General features: G+C 48.4%; 1 protein-coding gene across 1 annotated transcript in view; it reads right to left on the bottom strand.

Annotated features, from left to right (window-relative positions):
- Positions 1-262: 262 nt before the first annotated feature.
- Positions 263-27,970, bottom strand: part of LPCAT3 (lysophosphatidylcholine acyltransferase 3) — a 36,587-nt gene continuing 8,879 nt past the window's right edge. The window contains exons 4-14 of the mRNA XM_018553178.1: positions 21,901-22,007; positions 20,514-20,607; positions 18,081-18,118; positions 12,444-12,622; positions 12,248-12,356; positions 10,717-10,803; positions 9,310-9,476; positions 7,127-7,274; positions 6,841-6,999; positions 3,115-3,243; positions 263-559 (exon numbers count right to left, since the gene is read on the bottom strand). Of these exons, the coding sequence (XP_018408680.1) occupies positions 3,127-3,243; positions 6,841-6,999; positions 7,127-7,274; positions 9,310-9,476; positions 10,717-10,803; positions 12,248-12,356; positions 12,444-12,622; positions 18,081-18,118; positions 20,514-20,607; positions 21,901-22,007 (1,205 nt within the window). The 3' untranslated portion in view covers positions 263-559; positions 3,115-3,126. The remainder of the gene's footprint in view (positions 560-3,114; positions 3,244-6,840; positions 7,000-7,126; positions 7,275-9,309; positions 9,477-10,716; positions 10,804-12,247; positions 12,357-12,443; positions 12,623-18,080; positions 18,119-20,513; positions 20,608-21,900; positions 22,008-27,970) is intronic.

A 27,970-nucleotide genomic window follows, 5' to 3' on the forward strand; every position in this document is an offset into this window, starting at 1 on the left:
GACCTGCATCGCACTGGCCTCATCAATACACAGTCAGATCAACCCTCCCCAACTCTTAAATAAACACATCTAATAAAACGACAGCCCGGGCTGCCATAGATCCAGTGACTAGGTGTTATTGGATTCCACTAACCCTTTGCATTAGCTGCCTTGTGAGGCGAGAGAGGAAAACAGAGGCAGAATTGTGACGTCGGTATCGTGGTTGTTGATTCTTTGTGGTGTGAGGAGGAGGAAGGCGAGCTTGAAACGTCTGGGTGAAAAGTCTTCAAAAAACCTAAAAAGTTCAAGTAATAGAGAGTCCGGGATACAGGCCCAGGCGGTAGAAAAGTCTATAAAACCTTGTCGGAGACTCTGCCCGGATTGGCAGCAGACAAAGACCTTTGTCATTTTAAAAAAAACAAAAAAAGAAAGAAAAAAGTTAGTATCAGCATATCGTGTCCTTTCTGGCAGTGATGACTCCTTGATCCTCAAGTTCTTAATGCTGACCACCCCCCCCCCAAAAAAAAGGCATTGAAGGACATTCCCAGCATTGCCACAAGAGCAAGGAGCGTTGTACAATCTGAGGAGAGAGGAACAAAAGAAAAAAAAGAAGAGGACCTGTTACATTGAGGAATAGGTGTGGGGATGCAGGATTATCCATTTCTCCTGTTGTGTAAGGACACAGCAGATGTCCCGGTTATAGGGTCTGCCTAGAAGAGGTTACCCCTTCCCACCCATCATCTGTATATTAACTTGGTCCCATTAGGGAAGCCGGCTCCATGCTCCAGGTGACGAGGAAGCATGGAGTCGGCTTTCTGGTCAAGCAGGAAACCCGGCGGCGAGGCATTACATGCTGCCCAGCTTCCCGATTGGACGGGAAGCTGGCTCCAAGCTCCCTGGTGACGAGGGAGCATGGAGACGACATCCCAGCCAATCAGGAAGCCGGGCGGTGTGTAATGACTCGCCTCCCAGCTTGCTGATACCGGACGTTCACCAGGTGACGAGGGAGCATGGAGCCGGCCGGTCATTACCCGTCCACAGGGTTCCTGATTGGTCGGGAAGCCAGCCCCATGCACCTAGGTGACGAGGGAGCATGGGGACGACATCCCAGGCCAATCAGGAAGCTGGGGCGCGGATAATTACTCACCTTTCGGCTCCCCGATTGGCCGGGAAGCCAGCTACATGCTCCCTGATGACGAGGTAGCATGGACCTGGCTTCCCGGCCAAACAGGAAGCTTGGTTGCGTGTAATGACTCAACGTCCGGCTTCCTGATACCGGAAGTTCAAGTGTCGGCGAGCATTTGGGCGAGTAGGAGTAGTTGCCCAAATACTCAGTATCGGCACCAATACCGATACTAGTATCGGTGCATCCCCAATATTAACATTCCCCATCACAATGCCTTGCACTGGGGATATAATAATAAAATACCCTCCCCTTGAAAGCTGCAATTTGGGCATCTGGTGGCTTTCAATCCCGGTCTCCTCTGCCCTTCAGGAACCAGAGTGGTTGCTGATCATGTGATCACCATGTCAACTAGGATTGTAATGATTACAAATAAGCTGGAGGGTTTATTGCCAAAATAAGCCTTTTGTTTCCAGATGCCACTGCAGCCTTCAGGTGGCAGTAATCATGTTTAACAATGTACTTGACAGATACAAATACAATATTAAAAAAAAAAGTTGTTTTTTCTTTTAACATTTTAGTGCATTTGTGAGCCTATAACACAGCATGGTTCTGATTAAAGCGGTACCAAATCAAAGCCTTGTGTCCTTTTAAAACGTAAAAATGATGTAACTGGCACTGCTTTATTTGGCCTTAGTTTTTGGGCTTTAATAGGGTTTGGTGATGGAAGGGTTAAACACTAATAAAATGACTCCTCACAGCTACACTCTTGTTAACATCTACAAGCTTTTGAGGCGACTACTGTTAAGCCAGTTTGTGACAGCAGGGAAATGGCAGTCAGGAGGCTGAATAACATTTCTTACAAGAGAGTTTTTATACAATAACTGTCAAAGAAACTCATTTGCCAAAGAGAAAAATAAATAAAAGAATAAATCAATGAAGCACCGTGTGGGGACAAATAGAGGAAGAAGTACAACTATCCAAGGTCCTGTAGCACACCTTACCGGAATTCCCATAGGCAAAAGTGGGTGCTCGCAATGACTGCGGATGGCGCCGCATTAAGCAGAAATTGTTATAAGGATATGTTATCAGCACTCCAGAATGACAAGCACGTCAATTTTAGTGAATCTCTATTTTTTAAAAGAGAACTATGAGGTGAGTGCTTTTCCACTCACCTCATAGTTCTAGCCGACCTGTGACAATGAGACTGTCACAGGTCGGCTCAGTAGATCGGGAGGAGAGCGAACACATACCGGCGTTCGCTCACCTCTCAATCCTGTCATGGCTCTCTGCCGTGACAGGGGAGGGGCTGGATTCCCCCCTCCGCCAGCGCTGACTGGCGGAACGGACGGGGGAGGGGGCGGGTACAGCTGGCTCTGCTACTAGATAGGCAGAGCCAGCTGTCAGTCAAGCAGCTGGGCGGATCCCGGCACAATTGTCGAGATCCGCTTCAGCTGCGGCGTCCCAGTATGCGGTATACTGCGGCGTCTCAGTATACCGTGAGCTACAGCTCGCAGTATACTGAGCCTAGGGTGATGGGAGGACGCTAGTGTGTGTCCTCCCGTTACCCTAAGGAGAACTATGGGGAAAAGCCTTAACCCCATAGTTCTCCTTTAAGAGGTTACTCAAAGTAGAGTCAAGCCTGATGAAGGGGACCCTGCACGGTCCCGAAAGCGCTCGACTCTAACTTGAGTGACCTCTTAAAAAATAAAAAAAATGGAGATTCACATAAAATTGACATGTTTGTCATTCTGGAGTGCTGGTGACATATCCTTATAACAAAAAGAGGAATAACACTCATCTGTCCTGCCACCAGTGCCTCTGATCTTTCCTCGGTTGCAGAGCAACACCGGCCAAAAGGGTGGAACCACAGTGCAAAGCGTAGAACCGGACATGGAAGGCACGGGGGGCAGGGAAGTATTTCTTCTCTTTTTTTCCATAGAACTTTCTTAATTGAGCTGATGAGATGCAGAACAACTTGGATGAGAGAACATGTAAAGTAAAAAGCTCACCATTGAGCACTGTCAGTGGGATTTCTCCAGCTTGTCCTTCTTTTGCACCAGGACTAACCGTAGATAAGGCAGTGCAAAGAGCAGCAATAAGAAGAATAAATGGCCCATAAAATAGACCGATATGTACACCTAGAAGGAGAGAAGACAAAATGGTCATTCATTTACATCCGTACAAGCTCAGGTATTTTATTTACCGTTCTGCATCACAGGCTGGATTAAAAGGACAGAACTACTTCTAGTAAAACATTAATCCAACTTTCCTCACCAACCTCAGCAGGACAGCCATGGCCATCTCTGCCAATTCCTCCTCTGTGCACATCGGCATAGTGAGCCATCATAGACTCGTATTAGGCCGTACTCTGGAGAAGAGGCCTATTCAAGTCTATTCATGATCTCTGTAATTATTCATTATTTATATAGTGCCGACTATTTATGCAGCACCTTACATAGTGCACAGTCACATCAGTCCCTGCGCCCCAAGGAGCTTACAATCTAAGGTCCAGATCACACACATATACATACTAGGGCCGATTTGGACAGGAGCCAATTAACCTACCGGCATGTCTTTGTGGGAGGAAACCGGAGTACCCGGAGCAAAGACACGCAAGCGCCGGGGGAACATGCAAACTCCTTACAGATAGTGACCTGACCGGGATTTGAACCTCCTTGGGACTGATGTGACTGTGCACTATGTAAGGTGCTGCACAAATGGTTGTCGCTATATAAATACCTGTCATAAATAAATAATTACAGAGATCATTAACCAGTTGACATCCGCGGTGTTAAACCCCCTTCCCATCCAGGCCATTTTTCAGTATTCAGCGCTAACTTTGTTTAGGCCTCTTCTCCAGAGTACGGCCTAATACGAGTCTGATGGCTCACTATGCTGATGTGCACAGTGCAATAATCTAATCGTCCCTATCACACACACATGCATACATAGGAGGGCCGATTTAGAACGGAGCCAATTAACCTACCAGCATGTCTTTGGAGTGTGGTAGGAAACCGGAGTACCCGGAGCAAACACACACAAGCGCAGGGAGGACATGCAAACTCCTTACAGATAGTGACCTGACTGGAATTTGAACCGGGGACCCTGGGTGCTGCAAGGCTGAAGTGCTATCCACTAAGCCACTGTGCTCTTCCATAGCCTTTCTCTGCACAGGTGCGTTGCTTTTATTTGTGGTCCGAGCCTTATCAAGTAAGTGCTACCCCGCCACCCCCCGCCCCATGGCCTGTGGTGTGCCTTGGCCTTCTCAGGTCAGTATGCCTAAAAGGGGCATACCCTGAATAGGCTCCTCCCACAAATCCAAGCTAGCCTTCAAACATATCTTTCAAGTGCAAATAAATGTTTTTGCAGATATTCAGGGCACTTGATGTGTTCCTGCAATCAAAGTGGCATGGACAAAAGCTTACTGTGGTCAGCTTATGTCATATTTGACAAATATTATGGACACTCGGAGCACCACTTTAATTTGTATAAGGCTTTAGCACACTTCAGGTTTAACTTGTGTATTTTCTCTTTCTTATCCTTGTTTGTCATATTGACCTTTCTGTTTAAAGGCGCTAAATACCTTCTGGGAGCATCAAAATGAACGGTGTGCAATGTTGGTCTATAGTTTGATATCATTAGAAAGCAGCCGCAGTGTAGGAAAAGCCCGTCCCCTGCTAGAATGCTGCAGAGAAGGATCCTTGCTCTCTCTGTGGAAGCAGGGGTCTCTTTGCAGAGGTCCATTACAGGGCCCTGTTGAGTCAAACCTATAGGTTTGCAACAAGTGCAGCTCATGCTCGTTGCTGATTGGAGAGCTCTAGCCGTGACTTAGCAGGGGGCATGTTGGACCCCTGCAGAGAAAGCACTGGTTCTATACACAGGGGCATGGGTCCTTTATAGGAGCCCGCTGGCAGGGGGCAGACTTTTCTACCTGGGTTTTAAAACAAGGACTTTGCACACCTTTTGTTTTGATGCAGCTGGAATATATTTCACCAATCTGTAGCTCAGTAAAGCTTTAAACCTTTTACACCGCCGACTTATTGTACTGCAATATATTGTAATTAGTTTCAGGGCTTTGTCACCTAAATACTGATTTGATGGAGGGATTCCTCTGATATTTCTGTAAGGTTTCCGATGTGAAGCAGACCGGTTGTGCGTGCTCTGTCTATATTATCCATGGGATTGTCATCATACAGGCGCCACTGGAGGATATAGCAGAGTGGTCTTTACTCTGTGCAGATTATCAGGATTATCCCCTGTGATGGTAGGATGCTTTCCCTGTAAATGTTCTCACCCATTACCATTCATGTGACGTCAACACTGGCAAGCCAGAGAAGACACAAATACATGAGCAATGTTAGGGGTATAGGCTACTTGATATCTGGACTACTCCGTGTCAGGGCTAAGCTCCACGGACAATTTTAATCTCTCCCTGCCAAGAGATTTGACCACTTGCTGGCAGTCTCCTCATTTACATCTACACAAAAAGTGAAGAGGTCTCATCTCATAGGGAACATGTAGAACTCTTAATTGTTCTTCAGCAATACCGGTATCGGTATCTTGAAATACTCCAGAATAGCAGTGTACTTTCTATGCCTAGTCACTCCTGTTCTGTAGCCTCATAGCTGTATATCTGTAGTGTGAGATCACCTAAGGCACTGCTGCCTCCGACTGCTAGTCTCAGGTGATTCAGAGGGAGATTTAGTGATGTCGCTTCTGAGCTGCTCACTGTTCTCCTTTCTGGAGAAGAAGCTGGACAAGAGGACCTGCAGTGCAAAGATCCCCTTGCATCTGTTTTATCTATTCTGTAAATGTATGGCTTCTGTAGCACTCAGCTCCTACCAAGATGGACACCTCCTACAGAGGCACAGTGCAGAACAAGGCATGGCAAGTCAGTAATGTGAAAAGATCAGCTGCCAGAGCAAAATGCAATACTGGTGATGAGTCCTTTGTCTTCTGCATGTCTTTTTTTTTTTGGGCACAGCTTCCACAGTACAGGTCCTCTTTAAAGGGAAAAGTAAAATCTATTCTTCTCAATACCTTGTGCCGGTGTGTGACACTGTAGGTGTGTGTGTATCACTTGGCTGTAGATCCTCCAATCATCTCTGAATTGGTGCCGACACTGCACTTCCTTCTGGAGGGTGGCTACTTTTGTTCTCCATGGTCCCTGTGTGTGTTGTAAAGTAGTCACCGCTCCAATCTCACTCCCGGGATGGACTACAATCTCATGTTTAGTTTATTAATTTGTATTGAGATTGTAGTCCATCCCGGGCCGAGTTTGGAGCGGTGACTACTTCAGAACACACACAGGGACCATGGGGAACAAAAGTAGCCCCCCTCCAGAAGGAAGGACAGTGTCAGCACCAATTCAGAGATGACTGGAGGATCTACAGCCGAGTGATACACAAATAAGATACATTGTTGATAATTAGGGTATTTGAATGCATTTTAATGTGGTCTGGAGGAGAGGGAGAGAGCGAGAGAGGGAGCGAGAAAGAGAGGGAGCGAGAAAGAGAGGGAGCGAGAAAGAGAGGGAGCGAGAAAGAGAGGGAGCGAGAAAGAGAGGGAGCGAGAAAGAGAGGGAGCGAGAAAGAGAGGGAGCGAGAAAGAGAGGGAGCGAGAAAGAGAGGGAGCGAGAAAGAGATATATTTCTACAAACACCCTTTCCAAATACAGAACCAGCTTGTGCAAAGGAAGAGGGGAAATCAGGGACGGGATTGCTGGATGAGTCTTACCTTGAGCCACTTGTCCCAGGTGAAAAGGCAGAATGGCACCAGCGGGTATCCCATGAAGAGCCAATGGATACACTGCTGTACCACGTACAGGGGAGGTTTCAGAACAGATATGGAGCATATCTGTGAGAGCAACGGGCTATCCCTCACCAACTCAATGGCCTGCGGAGACAAACGCACATAAACTTCTCTGTTAAAGGGCAAGTTTGCTTTTATAGAACAAAGACAATCTATCTACCTCCACCACACACATCGATAGTCACCCCTGACCCCCATCCAAGTGTCTGACCTGTTTCTCCACTACCACAATAAGGAACTCCAGGGAGAAGCAGAGAAGGTATCCAGAATGCAAGCCATGCCAAACGGCCAGGAAGAAGAGGGCGGCCCCCTGTGAGATGGCCTTGTTGCCGAGGAATCGGAGCCGTTTGAAAACGTATCTGCGGGAGAAGAATGAAAGTAGATCTAAACCCCAACTGAATGACTTTTATATTGCTGAGCGCCATAAACATCTGCTCTGTGTTCTTCTGTTACAATATCCCCTTTTATCCTCACTTATTACACCTCTGCAAGGTTCTAACCCAGGGGCGGGCAACTCCGGCCCTCCAGCTGTTGTGGAACTACAAGTCCCATGAGGCATCGCAAGACTGACTCCCAGAAGCATGTTGGGATTTGTAGTTAAAAGCACAGCCGGTGGGCCGGAGTTTGCAAACCCCTGATCTAACCCTTCCTTGCACGATAACATTTAAGTGTTTGCTCTCCCTGCCCCTCCCTTGATCAACATGCTAATGAGAATTTTTATTAAAACCTTTTTGTAGACCCAGCTAGTATTGAGCCTTAAAGCAATAGTTGAATCTGCTTATATTTTGTCTTCCTGGGTTCCTCACACTTCATTAAAATGCTAAAACAACACTTAAATCTTATTCCGTATTTATTATGGACCTTATTTTAGACCCAGATCCTATTTTAGATCATGGCTGGTGGGAGGGGCCTGCAGGGAGGGCAAGCAGTGGGCTGGCTCTTGGGAGGAGTTATGCAAATATCAAAATGCCTTGATGGATGGACGTCAGTCTGGAGAAATGGGCTGTCCTAGGCTGGCTGCATTTGCATGCAGACCGTCCTAGGTAACACCTGCATATGAAGCTGAGCCTCCATGATTGAAAGAACTGAAATCCAATGAATGAAAAGGACGAGCTGGAGACAGTCACAGTCGGTGAAGGTTCTCATTCATCCAGGTCATGGTCTATCTGTAAAAAATAAGTAAAGATAACTGGACTTGCTGTATTTTTCTTGAACACATTTTGCTGGTCATCCGACCAGCTTTTTCATTTGTGAATGGAGAAAGCTAGTCGGATAACGAGCGAAGCGTCTTCAAGAAAAAAACAGCAACTCCAGTTGCCTTGATTTATTACAGTCAGGCCGAGTAGGAAAAGGTTAAATGATGCTGGATATCCTCCCACGCAGGAAATGGGGCGGGCTCCGATTTGCTGCAGCTTCGAATGCACATTGTGAGACGTTCACAGTAAGCTCGGAGTAAGTCATTTCAGGAGAGGAGCCGGTGTTCTGTCGAAATCTCCGACCTGTCGAAATCTCCAACTGGTGACATCACAACCGGTGGCTCGCCAGTAGCAGATTTAGACCAGATGGCGCTAGTGCGCCTGCGATGCCAGTGTGAGAATCCTTATTGAGCTCCGACACGTTGAGATCTCCAACTGGTGACGTCACGTCCAGTGACTTGCCAGTAGGCGATTAAAACCAAATGGCGCTAGTGGTGCCAGCGTGAGAATCCTCATCGAATTTTCGAACTCCCATCACAGCGCCTACATGTCTGCAGAATCCCCATCAAGTTCTCCAACCCCCGTCAGTGCGCCTGCGCAGTCACCTAAAAGCGCGCCCACCCGATGGCACAACATGTAATCTCTTAGCATGTCGTGCTGTCGGGTGGGCGCACTAACGCTATTTGGAGGACTTGATTCTGCTGTTTGATGACCGCGCAGGCGCACTAACGAGGGTTGGAGAACTTGATGGGGATTGTGAGCACAGTGACGGAAGTTCGATAACTCGATGAGGATTCGGACAGCGGCACAGCTGGCGCGCCACCAGCGCCATCTGGTCTAAATCTCCTACTGGCAACTCACCGTACATGACGTCACCATTCGGAGATCTCGATGAGTCGGAGCTTTTGACAGAACGCCGATACAACTGTGAAAGGCTGAAGGGAAGGCCGGGAAGGACAGCCCAGTCATGTGACCTGTCAAAGTCACATGACTGGCTCTACTCCAATGCTCCATTAGGCAGAGTGCACTCCATGGGACTACAAACCGCAGCCTGATCTTTAGCAATAGGACGGGCCGCGGCGCGCATATTGCAGCGCAGTATAACAGACACGTATGTAGATATCCCCTGAATGTTATAAATGAGCCCCTCAAATGAAACAGCAAGTTTCCCACCCAAAACATGACTAATCAGTCTCACCTCGCCACCCAATCATTGGTATTGGTGTTGAAGCTTGCGATTGTTCCTGTAAAAAGGGGCGTGGTCTCAAACTGCCACACCTTCATATTGGCACAAGCATCCCACAGCGGCTGGCCTTCGGCGTCCTTCTCATTGTAGCCCAGGCCAGACAGAATGCAGACACCTTCCTACGTGGGGGCAGAGGAAGTCAGGTGGTTACACAGATTAAATATATATGCAAGCGACCCATTTTACCTGTCAAAGGATTTGTATTTCTGCCCATCCAGTCCTGAGATATGCACAGCTCTGCCACACAGCACAGCCCTCTTTGTCAGGGCAGGAGCCCTGATTTTTCTGTTGCACTTACAAAGTGACTGCACAGTGAAAGGAGAATCAGCAGACTGATTAGCTCTATGTTATCTCCTTCTATCAGCATGAGCCTTGCAGTACAATTTGATTTTCGCCTCTGTTGTCCCCTTTACAGCATCATTCAGACTGTTAGGAGGAGGGGCAAGATTGGGAGCCAATAAGGTGCCCTGCATTTACATGTGCTGACCAGGCCCCTGCTGAATGAAGTACAGAGCAGAGAGATGATCTAATCTGCTTCTTCATTGTCCAATCACAGGCTGGGGGCAGGGAGGTGACCAGGATGCATTGCTTAAATTGTACAATTGCAAAGCCAAGTCTGTGTTGTGCCATCTGACAGGGCTGTGCAAGTCTCAGGACTGGATGGACAGAAATACAAATCCTTTTGGAGCATAAAACGGCTGCCTCATCGGCATTTCATTATGTACAGTGTATTTAGCGGTTTGTCTGGAGCTCGGCTTTATAACAATACGGCATGCATCCTTGCTACAAAAATGTAATATAATGATAAATCATTTTTCGTTTTCCCATCTGTATATATGCACAATGGGGGGAATCGATCAAAACTGGAGCAGACAGAATCTGGAGCAGTTTCCCATGGCAACCAATCAGCATCTCTCTTCAGTTGGCTCAGGTAAGATTTGAAAATGAAAGAGAGAAGCCGATTGGTTGCCATGCACAGCTGTTCCAGTTTTGATAAATTCCTCCCATTATGTATACAGTATATGAACAGTACATAACAGCAGTGGCGTCGCTAGGGGGGTGTGGCCCCGCACCCGGGGGACACCATTGTCACCTCCTCTGAAAAGTCGGGCACTCAGTCATGGACCAAGAGCCCGACAGTTGCAGGAGAGAGGTGGACCCAGCGGCATACCTCATCCCGCCGGGCGAAGGTCCCCTCCTCTCTCTGCCAGCGTCCATCACCAAGATGGCTGCGCATGCGCGATAACGTCACGGTGGGGTGTCACCCGGTACCTGCTCCAGGTGACACCTGGCCTCGGGATGCCCCTGAATAACAGTCCCTCATCTTTGAACTCATATCAGGTATAGTGGAGTGCTTACCGTCACCAGCCAGCAAGTCACATATTTATACAGCGTTATTTTGCCCCAAATGGTCATGTAGACGCAGCGGTACCAGAATGGTTGGTTCTGCAAATAACAAGAACAGAACAAAAACAGAAAATAAGAAATATTATAAACCAGAACCCACATTAATGTCATAGACACCAAGCCGATCCGGCCTTCCATGTTCTCCGTGTCCCGCCAATATTCATACCTTCCATTCCATGCTCATTTTGACCCCTCCTACTTCCTGACCTATCATATGTCTTTGCCACACCCACTTACATGGAACCCATTAGGTCCCACATAGCGTTCGATTGAACAATACTGTGCTGAACTTGGAACTGAGCACCTGCAAATATTTGGGTTCATGACTGGGGGGGACCCTGAATCCCACAACTAATGTCTAAGGTCCCACTAAGCTCCACCCTCTGCCAATGTCAAGCCCCACCCCCTGTAAACAGTCCAGTTCCAGAACCTCCATAGCCTGCAAGGACTCTTATTGATCTGTTGACTAGGGAACGGTGATCCCTTAGCATTGGGAGGTGACTTGGACAATATCTGAGGCCCTGCGTATAGCCTGTGCCTGGGATTCAGGGTTATCCTGGAAACACAGAAAGAGGTCTAAAAGGTAAACACTAGGGATGCGCCAATACCGATACTAGTATCGGTACTGATACCGAGCATTTGGGCAAGTACTTGCCCAAATACTCAGATACCGGAACTTACGTTCAGAAGGAGATCTCCCTCTGACCGGCAGTGCCGAGGGAGCATGGAGGTGGCTTCCTTTCCAATCAGGAAGCCGGGCGCTGGGTTATGACCCGCCTCCCTGATTTGCTATGAAGCTAGCTTCACGTGTTGCCAAGCAGCCTAGCTTCCTAACCATTTAGGAAGCCGGGAGGTGGGCCATGACGTGCCGACCGGCTTCCTGATTGGCTATGAAGTCAGCTTCACGTGTTTCTAAGCAGCCTAGCTTCCTAACCAATCAGGTAGCCGGGAGGCAGGTCATGATGTGCCGACCCGGCTTCCTGATTGGCTAGGAAGCCAACTTCTCTTGTTGCTAGGCAGCCTGGCTTCCTGACCAATCAGGAAGCCGGACGGCACCTCATAACTCGCTGCCCGGCTTCCTGATTGGTCAGGAAGCCAGGCAGCATCTGAAGCCAGTGTCCTTTCACTAGAACACCGGCTTCGCAGGCAATCAGGAAGCCAAGCAACGGGTCATGGTCCGCCGCCTGACTTCCTGATAAATGGGGCACAATGCGCCGATACGCACGCTGCCCGGCTTCCCTAATGGGACTTCCGGCATCAGTATTTTTTTGCCAAGTGTCCATTTCTCCTGGAGGCAGCAGCATAACCCTATGTCTCCAAATTTCTACAGAGCCGTGCCCTCAATGGACGATTGAGAAGAGAACTGTATGCTCTGTCCCTGGACCACTGTCAAGTTTAAAATGGATTGGTGGCTATAGAACAATGCAGACGTTTCCTAACGGAGTCAATAAGGCCCTCGGTGACCTGCCGATCCCAGTCTCACCGCATACTCTTCTGTCAGGAAGTAGCTGTCGGGCAGATAGGGGCCCAGCACTGTGTACACCGTCAGGAAGAAGAGTCCAAGGCACAGGCGCTTCATCGCCGGCACGACACTGTAGAGAGATGGGTAGAGGGGGGTCATAATCCAGAGTGATGATACACAACGCAGTCTATACTATATGGGAATCTTTTATACACACCTGTTAGGAACTTGCCCCTCCACATCGGTTAGCTCCCCCTTCACCAACCTCAGGTACTTCACCATAGAAAACTGGGGGCCGACTAAAAACCCACCATAGTAGTAGGAGAAGCCGCAGACCTCCATCAACGTCGGTACTCTTAACACGGTGTAACGCTGTTGTTCAGGTGTGAGCGTCGTCTGCAGGGAGAAAACATAAAATATTTTACATAAATGTATGTAAATGTGATACTGTGAAATTAAAATAAAAAACATATTAAACAAAAAAAAATAAAAGGGACACACAGAGATGAGTGTGCTACAAGGCTTCATGTCATCAGCAATGAAAGACAACAGCAAATGATTTTTTGGGAACGGTGGAATACAAATAGTGAAGTTATGATGAGACTCCCACCCAACCTCCACCCAATAATCTTAGCCAAGTCTTTACAGCTGAACCTGAAGCTTAAAAACTGTCCCCATTTTTTTTTTTTACTCCACTTTAGTAACTGAAAAACTTTTTAAAGCCCAACTGCACCATTTCCGTGACCCACAAACCCCCCTCATCTTTTCTTTTAAACCCTATTATATATCCTTCTTCTTGCAGTCTACAGCCTGGTCCAGTGATGTCATAGGCCTTTCTTCCTCCCTACAGGGAATGGTAAGCAATCATTCCCAGACCGTAAGCCAATGCACCCCCAGAAGGCATGCTCATGATGCCCCCAGGTTCACAAGAAGTAGAACAGATGATGCTTGGCAATGCATCATTGAACTCTGGGAAGGGCTGGCACTGGATCCCAGCAGGAGAGAGGGGGGTCAGCACTGGAGAGAAAGCAAATATTGCAATGAAAGTGGCTTCTTTATTTTTGTTTACACTACTCAGCTATTTATTTATAAAAACTTTACCGAACAGCAGAGTTGGGCTGTAAGTCGCCCCCAATGTCTCCCAACAGTCAGACACACAGTCAGAGCAGTCAATGATTACTACTGCTACAAGAACTGCACGCCTACCATGGACTGCAGCAGGATCTTAAAGGATAAATAAATCCTCCCGTTTTTTTGTATAGATCGACTGATAGCAAGCAGTAAATATATGCAAAAACATAAAAATAAAAAAAAGGATTAAAACTAGGGATGCACTGATACCGATACTAGTATCGGTGCCAAGTAAATGCTCCGATGCCTAGCCCGATACGTCCGGTACCTGGAATTCGGGCAGCGTGTAATGACCACTTGTGACGAGAGAGCATGGAGCCGGCTTCCTGGCCAATCAGGAAGCCAGGCGCCGTGTAATGACGCAGCGCCCGGCTTTCTGATTGGTCGGGAAGCCGGCTTCATGCTCCATGGTCACCTAGTGAGGAGAAGCATGGGGACGGCTTCCCTGCTAAGTCTTGACATGCCACCTGGCTTCCTGAATGGGACTTCCGGTACTCGGTATCGGCGAGTACCGAAATAAAAAACGTAAAAACTTAACTGTGACTCCGCCGCGCGCTCCCGTCCGAAGATCTGAACATTCTCGGGCGGACGCAAAGGATAATGGGGCGGGCGCATGTGCTGCAGCAGATCTTCGGCCGGGAGAAGAGGAGAGAGACACGGTAAGTCAATGGAGGCAGCGTGCACCCCCACAGACTGTGGGACAAGAAGTGCCAGGAAGAGACAGGAGTCAGCGCTGGATCAGAGACCGGCACCTGCGCTGGAGGGACTCCTGAATACAAGTGGAAGGAAGAATATGATCGGATCATGAGGCACCATTTAAGGCAAGTCCTTACACCAGCATTGGGGGGAAACTTTAGCCTTTGATGTCACTTTAACTACCTCCGGGCCGGCCGTAGTAAAAAAAACGGGCGGCACAGCTCGAAAACTTATCGATAGCGGCCCTCACCTTAGTTTTAAAAACGGTATATGTTAATCTTTCTTAATGAATTATTAATCAAAAAAGTGACCGCAAATAAAGGTCCGTGACTCATAAGATCTGACAACACTGCAGATTAGCTCAGTTAAAAAAAACAAGACATCAACTAGCTTAGATTAACCATTGGACTTTGTCAGGCCACAATGAAGGAAGTGAGGTATGAGTAAACTGATTCCCAGCTGTGGAATTTATTGTCCTCACTCTGGATCATTACAAGTGAACTGTAGTCTTACATTTTCTTTGCTCATATACGGGATCCATCATATAATGTGAACAAGCTTACTGGTGTGTGTTAAAGGCCAAATTTACTTTTAAAGTGACATTAAAGGCTAAATGCCCATTCCCCCCCCCTCCCCCAATGCTGGTGTAAGGACTTACCTTAAATGATGCCTCTTGATCCGATCATATTCTTCTTTTCAGAAGTCCCTCCGGCGCTGGTGCCAGTCTCTGATCCAGCGCTGACTCCTCTCTCTTCCTGGCACTTCCTGTCCCACGGAGTCTGTGGGGGTGCACACTGCCTCCATTGACTTACCTTGTGTCTCCCCTCTTCTCCCGGCCGAAGATCTGCTACTGCGCATGCGTCCGCCCTAAGATCCTTTGCAGCCGCTCTCTGAGTACCACTTGTAAAGAAAGATACAGTGATATGACCCTCATTAAATCATGGGACTGACAGGATAACTGTCCTCAAATATTCACTGCAGTAGTCCAACCTACCTTGTACTACCACAGTGAATATTTGAGGACAAGTATCCTGTTGTGACGCTCATTAAATCATGGGACTATCACTGTGTCTACGTAGTAGCCCGTAGCGGCATATTTATTGATCTAGCATATTGTTGGTCTTGGATGTTTGTAACTAGGGATACACGGATACTGTTTTTTTAGCATTGAGTACCGATATTTTTTTTTTTCGGTGCTCGACGATACCAGAAGTCCTATCAAGGAAGCCAGGCGGTGTGTAATGACTCACCACCTGACTTTCCGATTAGCCCGGGAGCCGGGCAGCGTGTAAAGACTTGCCACCCGGCTTCCCGATTAGCAGGGAAGCCGTCCCCATGCTTCATGTCACCAGGTGACGAAAAAGCCAGGAGACGGCTTTCCGGACAATCAGGAAGCCAGGTGCCGTGTAATGATGCGTTGCCTGGCTTCCCGATTGGCCAGCTTCTTGGCCAGCTTCTCGACCAATCAGGAAGCCAGGCAACGTGTCATTACACAGCGCCAGCCTTCCTGCTACCTTGTCATCAGGTGACGAGGGAGCATGAAATCAGCTTTCTGGCCAATCAGAAAGCCGGGGGGGCGTGTAATGACTCGCTGCCCGGCGTCCCGATACCGGAAGCTCAAGTATTGGGCCAGGCATCTGAGCATTTGGGCGAGATACTAGTATCAATGCATCCCTATTTGTAACAATTAATGTTTTATGGGTATTTTAACATATCTTAATAAAACTTAAAATTTTAGTCATGGTCTTCTATTATTGTGGGAATTCCCATATCAAAAAAACCCCACTCAATTTACTACTTTGGTGACGTGAGGTGACCAAAGTGAGGTTTTAGTGAGGTGACGTAGTCCATTCATACTTCCTCCCGTCCCTGTAACTGAAAGTCTGTACCTTGGTACAGACAGGGACAGGCACTTTGTTTTGATACCGGCACAGGGCACTTTAACACTGTCCCCTGATAAAGCCACAGTGGCGAAACATGTTGGGTTTGGGTATGGGTAGAGCACAATAGCACCTTTTAGTGGCGGAGCGTCCATGCAGGAAAAAGGGAAGAGGAAAGTAAATGGGAGGTAGAAGGAGCAAGATAAAGAGCTAGAGAGTGAGGCTTTTAAGCGGGAGGAATTAATAAAAGATAGATATCCCTGCATGGCACACACTGTAGGTTGGGTCAGAAATTGAATATTGATACTCAAACATCAAAATATAAAAACATACATATAAAAAAATAGAATTAAATGTATTAAATATTAGAAAATGTGAAAAGTGGGTAAAATGCTGAGGAAGCATCATTATTAGACACGGGACAGGAGGAAGAGTCTGCAGGGACCAGAGCATTGCACCCATGATCCACTGTTCATGGTTGCAATACTTTACTGGTTCCAATGCAAAAAGTAATAAAATGCACTTTGTGTGTGCATTTATTATTTTTTTTGTAAAAGGTGGACTATGGCTTTAAAAGGACAACTATGGGGTTAAGGGTTTTCCCCATAGTTCTCCTTAGGGTAACGGGAGGACACAAACTAGCGTCCTCCCGTCACCCTAGGCTCAGTATACCGGGAGCTGTAGCTCGCGGTATACTGAGACGCCGCAGCTGAAGCGGATCCCGACAATTGTGCCGGGATCCGCCCAGCTGCGTGACTGACAGCTGGCTCTGCCTATCTAGAAGCAGAGCCAGCTGTACCCGCCCCCTCACGCGTCCGTTCCGCCAGTCAGCGCTGGCGGATCGGAGCAGGGAGGGGGGAATGCAGCCCCTCCCCTGTCACGGCAGAGAGCTGTGACAGGATCGAGAGGTGAGCGAACGCCGGTATGTGTTCGCTCACCTCCCAAACTACTGAGCCGACCTGTGACAGTCTCATCGTCACAGGTCAGCTAGAACTATGAGGTGAGTGAAAAGCACTCACCTCGTAGTTCTCCTTTAAACTTTTTTTTACCCCTTTGTATATTTTGCAAATATATATTTACTTATGAGTGGCTATAGAGTATGTGCGGTGCTTTCCTCCTAGTTGACCTGCCCATCTTACTGAGTCTTGTTGGAGCCAATCAGGTGTGCTGCAATGCACTGGCTGAGGGGAGGAGAGCAGAGTGATGACTCGTCACGGTGCTGCTGCTCCTTCATTGTCCAATAACAATGTGGGGGGCCAAAGAGGTGACCAGGCTTGCAGTACAGAAAAGTCAGGACACAAACCTGCCGCTGCCATCTGGTATGGCTGTATGTATCTCAGGACTGGATGGGCAGAAATACAAATTTGTTCACGTATAACAGTCCCCATATACGTGAATTTTAACCTCTTGCCGTCCGCCCGTTAAGAAAAAACGGACGGACGGCAGACTCGCATCCGCGGGTTGCCGTCGCCAGACGGCATTTTTTTCCTGCTCGCGCGCGCCCCCTAGCGCACGCGCACGGGCAGGAAAGACCCGCTCGTTACTACAGCCGTTAACGGCTCTTTCACATACAACCGATCAGCGGCTCTAGCCACCGATCGGTTGTATGGCGTGAATTTCGGAGCGCCCCCCCCCCAGCATGACGGAATAAATGTCAGTCAAAGTACCGCAGCGCTGAATACTGAAAAATGGCCTGGATGGGAAGGGGGTTTAACACCCCGGATGTCAACTGGTTAATGGCACATTTACCCGTTGCCTGGAATTCGGCTTTTAAAAGTAAGACTAAGGCATCCTTCCTATTCTCTTCCTTTGTAGCTTATTTGCTCAAAACCTACAAGTGCCCTTTAAACAAGGTTAATGGTCGATGTATCACACGCAGCCCTGAGATGGGGCTACTCTGGTACAATTCGGCCAGAGACTGGATTCCTGGAGCTTTTATCTGAGAAGCGCGACTTTCGAAGAGTAAACACGGATTGGATTTGAAAAGATTACGCAGGAGAGGTAACAAAAGCCGCTCTGGCAGGGACAGGTAATGCTGCTGGCACGTTGACAGAAGAAGATTTGAGGCTCTAATTGCTGACTTCCACCTTGGACAGGTTTCAGGTTAATTACAGGTGCGGCAGAACCTGCTCGCAGATAATACTAACCTTTTCTTTTCCACCATCGTAATAATCAAACGCAAGTCCTGTGGGGGATGAGAGAAGAGCGATGAAGGTAACACTTCTCGTCGTTACAGAAACACAAAGAAAATTAAACCCCGCTGCACTCACACGTGAAATTTCCACATTTAACTTGACTCAGGGGACGCAACCTGCCACACGACTTATTTTCATTCAAGCCTTCATCACTGCTAGCCAAATCTCTACAGCTGAGGGTGTCCTTAATTAAAGAGGGAGCTGTCAGAACAGTTGTTACCAGGCACTGCTGACGCAAGGAACTCCTGAGGTTAGGTTCCAGGGTACACTGGGCAATACTGACTTCCGGCACTAGACTGTAGCCAGGTATTAGCCCTCTTGATGGGTTCTCATTAGGGATGCAACGATACTAGTATTGGGGCCGATACCGAGTACTCGTACTCGCCCAAATGCTCAGATACCTTCCCCGATACCAAAACTTCTGGTCAGAGGAAGATTTTCCGCCCGGGTTCCTGATTGGCCGGTAAGCAGGTTTCCCGGCCATAACAATCAAGCCAGCCAAACAACATGAGCCAGCTGGGCAGGAAGCTGGGCAGTATGTCAGTATGTCATAACCGAACGCCCGGCTTCCCGATTGCCTGGGAAGCCTGCTCCATGCCAGCGGAAGCACCGGTATTGGTCCTCGGTATTGGCGAGTACCGAAAGCAAAGTATCGGTACTCGATACCAAAAATCCGGGATCTGTGCATCCCTAGTTCTCATCAATAAATTGCCTTGAATCTGAACCATGAACAATGCAGTCCAAGGACTTCTACAATACAGAGAAGAAGTTCTGATTGGTTGGTATGGGTTAGTACACGTAAGAAGTAGAGCTTGAAGAGACATTTTCACCTTGCCCATTCAGCTAAAAGTGACATTGTCTTTGTAAAGGCCCCGCTTCCGCCCTAGTTATACTCGCCTTACAGCTGCTGCCTGCTTTGCAGCCCGAGTATGAGGATCATGTGACAGTGCTCAGTTCTAGCAGCCAATCACTGGGGGAGTGATGTCCCTGACCCCCTTACCATCTGACGCCAGCAGTCTGGAGCTGTGAGCGATGGTAAAGGGTGGCTGGGAGGGGGACCTTTACAAAGATGCCGTCACTTTGCCCTGTGATTGCAAGGTTACCGTGTCTCTTTCAAGTACATTTGTCATGGAAGAAATATGTAGACTGCCATAGCCAACGTGTCTTTGGTTGCCTGATCTGTCATGCTGATGCTTTGGGGTCAGTATTATTGATGCAGGACTAATATAGAGATAAAAGTTTCTGATTTTTACTTTCTGGCTTATGTTTACGGTATGCTTTTCCTGAGCCTGGATCAGAAGGACTGAAGCCAGACAGCCAGGCAATTGGCAATTCCAGGAGGCAGCCGACATATTTCTCGGAAGGGGGTGCTGCAAAACTCCAGGCAAACATTAAAATTTGTATATAATGAGTTTTATTCATCTTACCCTGCACCAGAATGGTTTTGTTATAGGCATGTAGCAGTGCTCCATCTTACTGGATTCGGGCACTTCTGTTTACTCCAATGCATGGAGGAAAACCTGTTCTCATCACAAGTGGAGTGGACCCAAAGCAAGACTCTGCCCTCATACACATCCAACCAAAAGACTGATAGGAGGCAGAGACAGAAGATACAACAGATTGGACAGGAAGGAGTAGCAGAAGACGCAACAGAGCGGACAGGAGGGAGCGTCAGAAGACGCAACAGAGCGGACAGGAGGGAGCGTCAGAAGACACAACAGAGCGGACAGGAGGGAGCGGCAGAAGACACAACAGAGCGGACAGGAGGGAGCGGCACAAGACAAAACAGAGCGGACAGGAGGGAGCGTCACAAGACACAACAGAGCGGACAGGAGGGATCGGCACAAGACACAACAGAGCGGACAGGAGGGAGGGTCACAAGACACAGGAGCGGCACAAGACACAACAGAGCGGACAGGAGGGAGCGGCACAAGACACAACAGAGCAGACAGGAGGGAGCGGCAGAAGACAACACATTTCTGGATCAGAAATCATCTTGCATTGTACCCCTAGTTATGTAGCACCCTTCCTATTCATACTTCCCAGGGTCACAGTTATTAAACATTCCTTGCAGTATATCTACAAGTGTTGTCTATCATGTGGAAAATTGTTCTCCTTTGGTTCTAAAGGACTCTTTCCATTCATGCTAAGCACACTAGGACAGAAACAAATGTCCAATATTGAGAGCTGCTGGTGTACTATGCTATATATTTTCCATAAAAAAAAAATATGGAGCCAAGTGTCTTCATTACCCATTTGGAATGTCTCTGATGAGCACAAGCTAATGAAGTAAAATGCCTAACCGGCTGCAACGGCGCCGCCCTCACCCTCCAGCCAGGTGAGCGACATTCCCATCTCCCCCCATACTCCGATAATAACACTCACCAATTAGCTTGAGCGTCAGAACGCAATGAGGCATAGTCCATTTGATATCGTAGTTATCTGTGGCAGTGTAGTAGTAGCCAAACATTAGATAACCCTGTCCAAAATACAAAACACAATCATCTCAGGGGCAGGATAGTACGAGAACATGACTGATAAAACAACGAGTGTACTTTTGAAATACTTTGGCTCCTTTAATATATCTAAGCAGATCAAACAGGGTTGTAGATACAACCTTTCACCCATCTCTTCTCCTGCTTCACTGGGATCAAAGGTCTCCCCAATTTACCCCCCCTCCCTTCCTGATAAATGTATCAAAGTCGCCATCTTTGCCTCTCTATGCCAATCGCCCTCTGGTTTCCAGAATATGTATACATATCGTTTCCAGTGGCCAGCATGCAATCTGGAAGCAAAATGCATGTGTTATTAAAGCTGCAACAGAGGAGATCGGCCTAGAACAGACTTGGCTGTAGCGCCTATTCAGTACTGGCAGGGTCTCTTTAAAGCTGAACTCCGGCCTTCCCTTCACTTGCACAGTTGTACCGGCACCTCTCCTAATTACTCTGATGTCACTGCATACTGGGAGCTTCTCACAATGTTCATTAGAAGCTGCAGCAATCAGACATAGCCCGCCTCACTTCCTGGCTGGAGGACGTCCAGCATCAACTAGCGCTTTGTTCCCGAGCCAAACCGTCTTTGACACTCCTTTTATTTATTGGTCCTTAAATGGAGGCTCAGCATCAAATGTGGGCCTTATGTAGACTGGTCTGCATAGAGAAGCAGCCTGCCTAGGAAAGACACTGCTCCAGACTGACATCCACCCATCAAGGCATCTTGATTTTGCATAATGCCTCCCAACAGTCAGCCCACTGCTTGCATCAGGTCTGAGGACTCCTGATAGGAGGACTGAGGCAGGGCGGTGTGATGTTTTTAGGAAGCTATGTACAGCACCCTGCCGGCCCCTACCACCCTTCATGATCTGCCTGCATTGCAGAGACCAAGTGATGATATCACTGGGTCTAAAATAAGGTAATGAAAAACTAAAAAGTTTAATTAGCATGCTAATGAAGCAGAGAGGGAGGAGCCAGGGAAGGCAAAATATGAGCAGAATAAACTCCAGCTTGAAAGCCCAAAGCCCAACACCCCCCTTCTGTTCCTCTGTCAGAGCTGCTGCAAAATACCGGATCCTTTATTTGGTATGGGGGAACATGTGACGTTCTCCCCGGATGCAGCAATCGGGCCCCGCAGCCATTCACGCCCCCCCCCCGAATGCTTTCCTGTGCGAGACAGGTGAATGGACAGAAGTTCTAATACTTCCCACACAGGTATTACCTGCAGGTACAGTTTATACAAAATGATACCCTTCGTGATGCAGATTGCTGCCACTTACAAACTGGAAGCAGAAGCCGGTTAACACCGCCGTGACCGTCCTCCCCATCAGGCGCAGGATGAGAAAATGTAGCACGACGCATAATAGCGAATGGTACAGCTGAGAGCCTGAGGAGGAGAGAGAGAAGAAAATTACAACTTGTGTCAGCAAGTGCACCCGTCACAAAGTGCTCCATTATCCAGGCAGAGCCGCTCTATAAAGCAGAACTTAACTCAAGCCACCGGATCACAATAAAAATGCGAGGAGAGCCCAGGCGTGACCTGTCAAATCAGTGTCGCCTTCCTCTCCTCCAAACACGGAGTTTCCTCTGCTGTGTTAATCAGAGGCAACTCTAACGCACGGCAGGCTCTGCACCGTGCCTTGTATTTTATGAATGGGCTGTAAAATGTGAGCCGTGATGTAGAGAATCACTGCGGAGTACAGCGTACCCATCAAGACGCCCCTTTATATTGAAGCGTACGGTCAATTAATTAGGATTATATTTTGTTTTTCTCCCAGCGCTGTGCACATCCTGTAGACTTGTTTGAACTTCCTGTGAATGTAAACTCGCTCCACATTTTTACTGTGATGGCTACAGCAGATTGTGCCAGCTCACTGTGCATTGGCACAAACACACACAAGAGCTCAGTCAAGGGTGACAACATAGCAGGTGAACGGAATAAGCGTTGTCACCCTGAGAAAGGTAATGTCTGTGAATACACTTTGCTGGTAAGTAGAGATGCGCCGATACCGATACTAGTATCGGTGGCAATAGTGAGTATTTGGGCGAGTATTCTCCCTAATACTCCAATACTTACCTCGGATACCGGAAGGGAGATTTTCTCTGACCGGCAGTGTTGCGAGGGAACATGGAGCCGGATTCCTAGCCAATCAGGAAGGTGGACAGCTTACTGGCCAAACAGCATGGAGCCAGCTTCCCAGCCAATCAAGAAGCTGGGCAGCGGGTAATGACCCGACTCCATGCTCCCAGAAGTACCGATATCGGCGAGTACCAAAAGATAAATATTGGTACTCGATACCGAAAAACCAGTATCAGTGCATCCCTACTGGTAAAATTTAACTGGAAGAAAGAAACAAAGAGGATCTTTTTGACAGTAGAGGAATGTGTGCAAAATTTTTGGCAACAGAGACTTTTGGCAAAAACTCTAGCTGCTTGCCACCTGTCACAGAAGAACTTTAGCTGCTGTGCCCATTATGAGGGGCTCCCACCATCCCTGTGCTGAGTTCCCGGGTCTGTACACCTGCTGTACCCATTATGAGGGGCCCCTAACCCTCCCTGTGCTGAGTTCCCGGGTTTGTACACCCGCTGTACCCATTATGAGGGGCTCCCACCATCCCTGTGCCGAGTTCCCGGGTCTGTACCCCTGCTGTACCCATTATGAGGGGCTCCGACCATCCCTGTGCTGAGATCCCGGGTCTGTACCCCTGCTGTACCCATTATGAGGGGCTCCGACCATCCCTGTGCTGAGTTCCCGGGTCTGTACACCTGCTGTACCCATAATGATGGGCTCCCACCATCCCTGTGCCGAGTTCCCGGGTCTGTACCCCTGCTGTACCCATTATGAGGAGCTCCCACCATCCCTGTGCTGAGTGCCCGGGTCTGTACACCTGCTGTACCCATAATGATGGGCTCCCACCATCCCTGTGCCGAGTTCCCGGGTCTGTACCCCTGCTGTACCCATTATGAGGAGCTCCCACCATCCCTGTGCTGAGTGCCCGGGTCTGTACACCTGCTGTACCCATAATGATGGGCTCCCACCATCCCTGTGCCGAGTTCCCGGGTCTGTACCCCTGCTGTACCCATTATGAGGAGCTCCCACCATCCCTGTGCTGAGTGCCCGGGTCTGTACACCTGCTGTACCCATAATGATGGGCTCCCACCATCCCTGTGCCGAGTTCCCGGGTCTGTACCCCTGCTGTACCCATTATGAGGAGCTCCCACCATCCCTGTGCTGAGTGCCCGGGTCTGTACACCTGCTGTACCCATAATGATGGGCTCCCACCATCCCTGTGCCGAGTTCCCGGGTCTGTACCCCTGCTGTACCCATTATGAGGAGCTCCCACCATCCCTGTGCTGAGTTCCCGGGTCTGTACCCCTGCTGTACCCATTATGAGGAGCTCCCACCATCCCTGCTGTATTTCTTATATATTATAAGTGATGATGAAAGTAATAGGAGGAGCCAGTAAAGATTTAGGATCCATGGCAGGGAGATCTCACTGTTGGAATATCAAAGACATAAGAAGCCATGAAATGACTCAATCTCTAACTATATATTTAAAAAAAAGGCGCAGACTGTGTTGAAGACTCGCACCATTCCGTGTTCTGCACAAATGACTGTTTTTCACCACATCCTTCCTGATATCTGAATGGATTGGTCAGCCTCCATTATAACCACCGGACCAATCTCAGTGTTGCAATACGAAAAGTTGCAGCATCTACATCCTTTTAGAAGTGGATAACTTGGAGATATTTCTCATCCAGACTAAAACTCTTAGGCCCCATTCAAAAGGGAGACACATGCCACGTTCTGGAATTCCTGTGGCAGGAACCTATAGGTACCTGCAGCAGAGATCCCAGGTGTCCGCGTTCAGATGCGGCCACTGTATCCATTAACGTAGATGACAGGGAGACAGCAGCCGCATCTGTCAGCAGCGATCTGCATGTAATCGTATATGGTACAGGAGGAATCGTATATAGGCTAGCTGTTTTCTCGGTATCGAGTACCGATATTTTGCTTTTCAATACTCACTGATACAGAGTAACGATGCCGGTACTTCCACTGGCATGGAGCCAGCTTCCCAGCCAATCAGGAAGCTGGACGGTGGGTAATGACATGCCGCCAGGCTTCCCGGCTCCATGTCGTTTGGCCGGAAAACCCGCTTCCCAGCCAATCAGCATCGAGCCGGCTTCGCCCAAATACTCGGTATCGGCACTGATACTAGTAACGGTACATCCCTAGTGGTAATGCCTATGCGTTACGGCAACGCACCTCAGCGGTTAGGTTTGAGTCTAATCGTATTGCAGTAGACACCTGAAATTTGACTTGTGTATCATTGAAGGCTTCTGAGAAAAGAAGAGGGAGGGACAGAACACATAGCTGCATACAAATGAGCATGCTGACGGAGTAGAGAGAGCAGAGAGATAACCTTATCGGTCAGCTGCTGCTTATTCACTGCTGGTCAGCATGCTAGGGGTACAGACAGAACACCATTGTATACCTGCTGCGAGTCTAGAACTCTAACAGAGAAGTGGTGTTTTCTGCTTGGCTGTGCTCTCTGGCAGAGTTGTGTAGATCTTAGGAATGTATGTACAGAAATACAAATCCTTTGGCAGGTAAAACCGCTCCATTGTATGTATGCAATCGGTTTATTTACCTGTTTGAACTACATGATCTGCAGAGGGGTCCTTTTTGATAACAAATGAGGAGATGGCTCGTGTGCAAAGCCAAAACTTTTTTTTATTTAGTTGATGAAGAAATCCCCCCACCTCCCCACCCCCCACAGGAGAGCAGCATTGTTTCCGATGGGGAAACCTGTTGCATCTAAAAGGGGATATCCCTTGCTTTGTCGAGATCTCCAACTTCTTCATTTTGATTTCTGGGACAGTAAAATGAAGAGAAAACAAGAAGCAAATTATCTTCACGATTGCCTTTAGTTTACGTAACGGCCTCCCCGGAAATCAAGGAGCGTGCTAGGTGGCCTTGTAACAACGTGAGGAGCTCCTAATGTCGTGTTTTTATACCTCAAAGCGTGGCGTCTCGATGGCCGTCGGCGTGTCAATAATCAGCACTCAGGATCTGAAGACAGCCTTGTAATATTTATACTGCACAGCAGAATGAAGGACAGATATTGACAACACGTCATCTTTGCTCTTTCATGCTAAATCAATGGCCATCCCTTCGGTCACCAGAGAGTTAAACAGTAACCGCGTTCTGGTTCAGAGTCGATAAACTTGTTTTCGGACATGACCATTCTTTCCCTGGAGTTCCACCCTTCCTATATCTGCAGTCTAAATAGTCTAATGGGGCGGGAAGAGTACAGGAGCAATAAGAATGACCTTGGCTACACAAGCCTGGAGGAAAATAGGTCAAATGTGCCCGGCTCAAAAGGGAAGGTGTATGTAAATGGCAAACCTGATCCAGGCGCCGTCACACCTCCGTTACAACATTCTTCGATGCCTTTGTGTTACAGAGCAGCAACATGTGCTGCCGAAAATGCTGCATGCACCTGTTTTGGTGTGTTAGGCAGCCCATTCCAATCAGGAAGCAGACTTAAAGGAGAACTATGAGGTGAGTGCTTTTCACTCACCTCATAGTTCTAGCCGACCTGCGACAATGAGACTGTCACAGGTCGGCTCAGTAGATCGGGAGGTGAGCGAACACATACCGGCGTTCGCTCACATCTCGATCCTGTCACGGCTCTCTGCCGTGACAGGGGAGGGGCTGGATTCCCCCTCCCCGCTCCGCCAGCGCTGACTGGCGGAACAGACGGGGGAGGGGGTGGGTAGGCGGCGCGTCATTACATCACGAGTCATCACATCACCAAGTCATGAGGGAGCATGGAGCCGGCTCCCCAGCCAATCAGGAAGCCGGGCAGCATGTAATGACTCGCTGCCCGCCTTCCTGATACCGGAAGCTCAGGTATCGGGCTAGGCATCGGAGCATTTGGGCGAGTATGAGTACTCGCCCAAATACTCGGCATCGGCACCGATACCTGAGCTTCCGGTATCAGTGCATCCCTATTTTTTTCCATACAATTTCTGAGCACACCTGTGTCTTCCTAAAATGGCCAATTGCAAAAAACAGAACTAAAAGTATAACAGCCAAAATATTTTGAGGGTTTTATTGTTGCCTGTGTCCCCTGTTGTGTAGAGATCTAGAGGCCCATGTAGTGTATCGGTAATGCATGTGCAGCAATGCGTTCTATCATGCCGTGCTAACCCATAACTGGGCATATTGGTGCGCTGCTAGAGAAGGCATGCTGGGATGTCATTCCACCGCAGCCCATTGCACCGTGCTCGGAACGCTACCGTGCGATACGGGAACTAATGCAATTTACTGTGCATTACCGCAAGGCTATGGTGTGAATGGGCCACAGCATGTCCAGGGGACCTTTTTGGGGAAGAGAAGGTGAGGGGGAATCTGATATATTACGGCTGTCATCAGAATAAAAGAGGAGGACGGGAAACCTTCCAATGGGGACAAGTGTCAGAGTTGAGATCTCATTTTAAGATTTCCAGTTACTTCCTGTTGTGTAAGTGAGGGACAGGAAGTCATTGGAAATGTGCCCCGCACTCTTTTGTAAGTTTTGGATAAAGTTGTGTCTTCAGTTAGGGAGTAGTTTCTACACACAACAAACCTCATAAGCAAGACTAGGCCCTGCCCAGCCTGCTCGCTGTGTGTAGCAACGTCTCAGGGTCAGGACAGCCCAGCCAGAGGGTATCTCGCTCAATTTACCATGGGCACATGGCCAGCATCACCGGGTGCCAGGAGGCATGGGTGCGCCTGTGTGTTATTACTGGCACAAAAGTTCCGTACCCTTCAGACATTCTTCACCCGTAGTAACCAAGAACACAAGTCGGCTACTAATCTCCTTGTACAAAGCAAGCCCAAGCCACAAAAACTGTCATTCAAATATATTCCTCGACAGCCGCAAAGGATATAAAATCCACGTTGAGTGCACCGAGTCACTTCGCAAACAGGAATAACTTTATACAAATAGCAGAGACATAGCCTGTGCAGAGAACAGAGTCGTGGGAGGGGCCCAACAGATCCCACCCTCTCCAGGAGGGGGGGGGGGCGGAGACAAGACCAGTCACCCTGCACAAGGAGAGAGACCAGCAGTGAGAGGTCTTTATTATAGGAGGGGGCGAAGACAAGACCAGTCACCCTGCACAAGGAGAGAGACCAGCAGTGAGAGGTCTTTATTATAGGAGGGGGCGAAGACAAGACCAGTCACCCTGCACTAGGTAAGAGAGCAGCAATGACCGGTCTTTATTATAGGAGGGGGCGGAGACAAGACCAGTCACCCTGCACAAGGAGAGAGAGCAGCAGTGGCCAGAATTTATTAC

The sequence above is a fragment of the Nanorana parkeri genome, unplaced genomic scaffold, assembly GCF_000935625.1.
Source record: "Nanorana parkeri isolate BGI_ZX_2015 unplaced genomic scaffold, ASM93562v1 scaffold113, whole genome shotgun sequence".
Lineage (NCBI taxonomy): Eukaryota > Metazoa > Chordata > Amphibia > Anura > Dicroglossidae > Nanorana > Nanorana parkeri.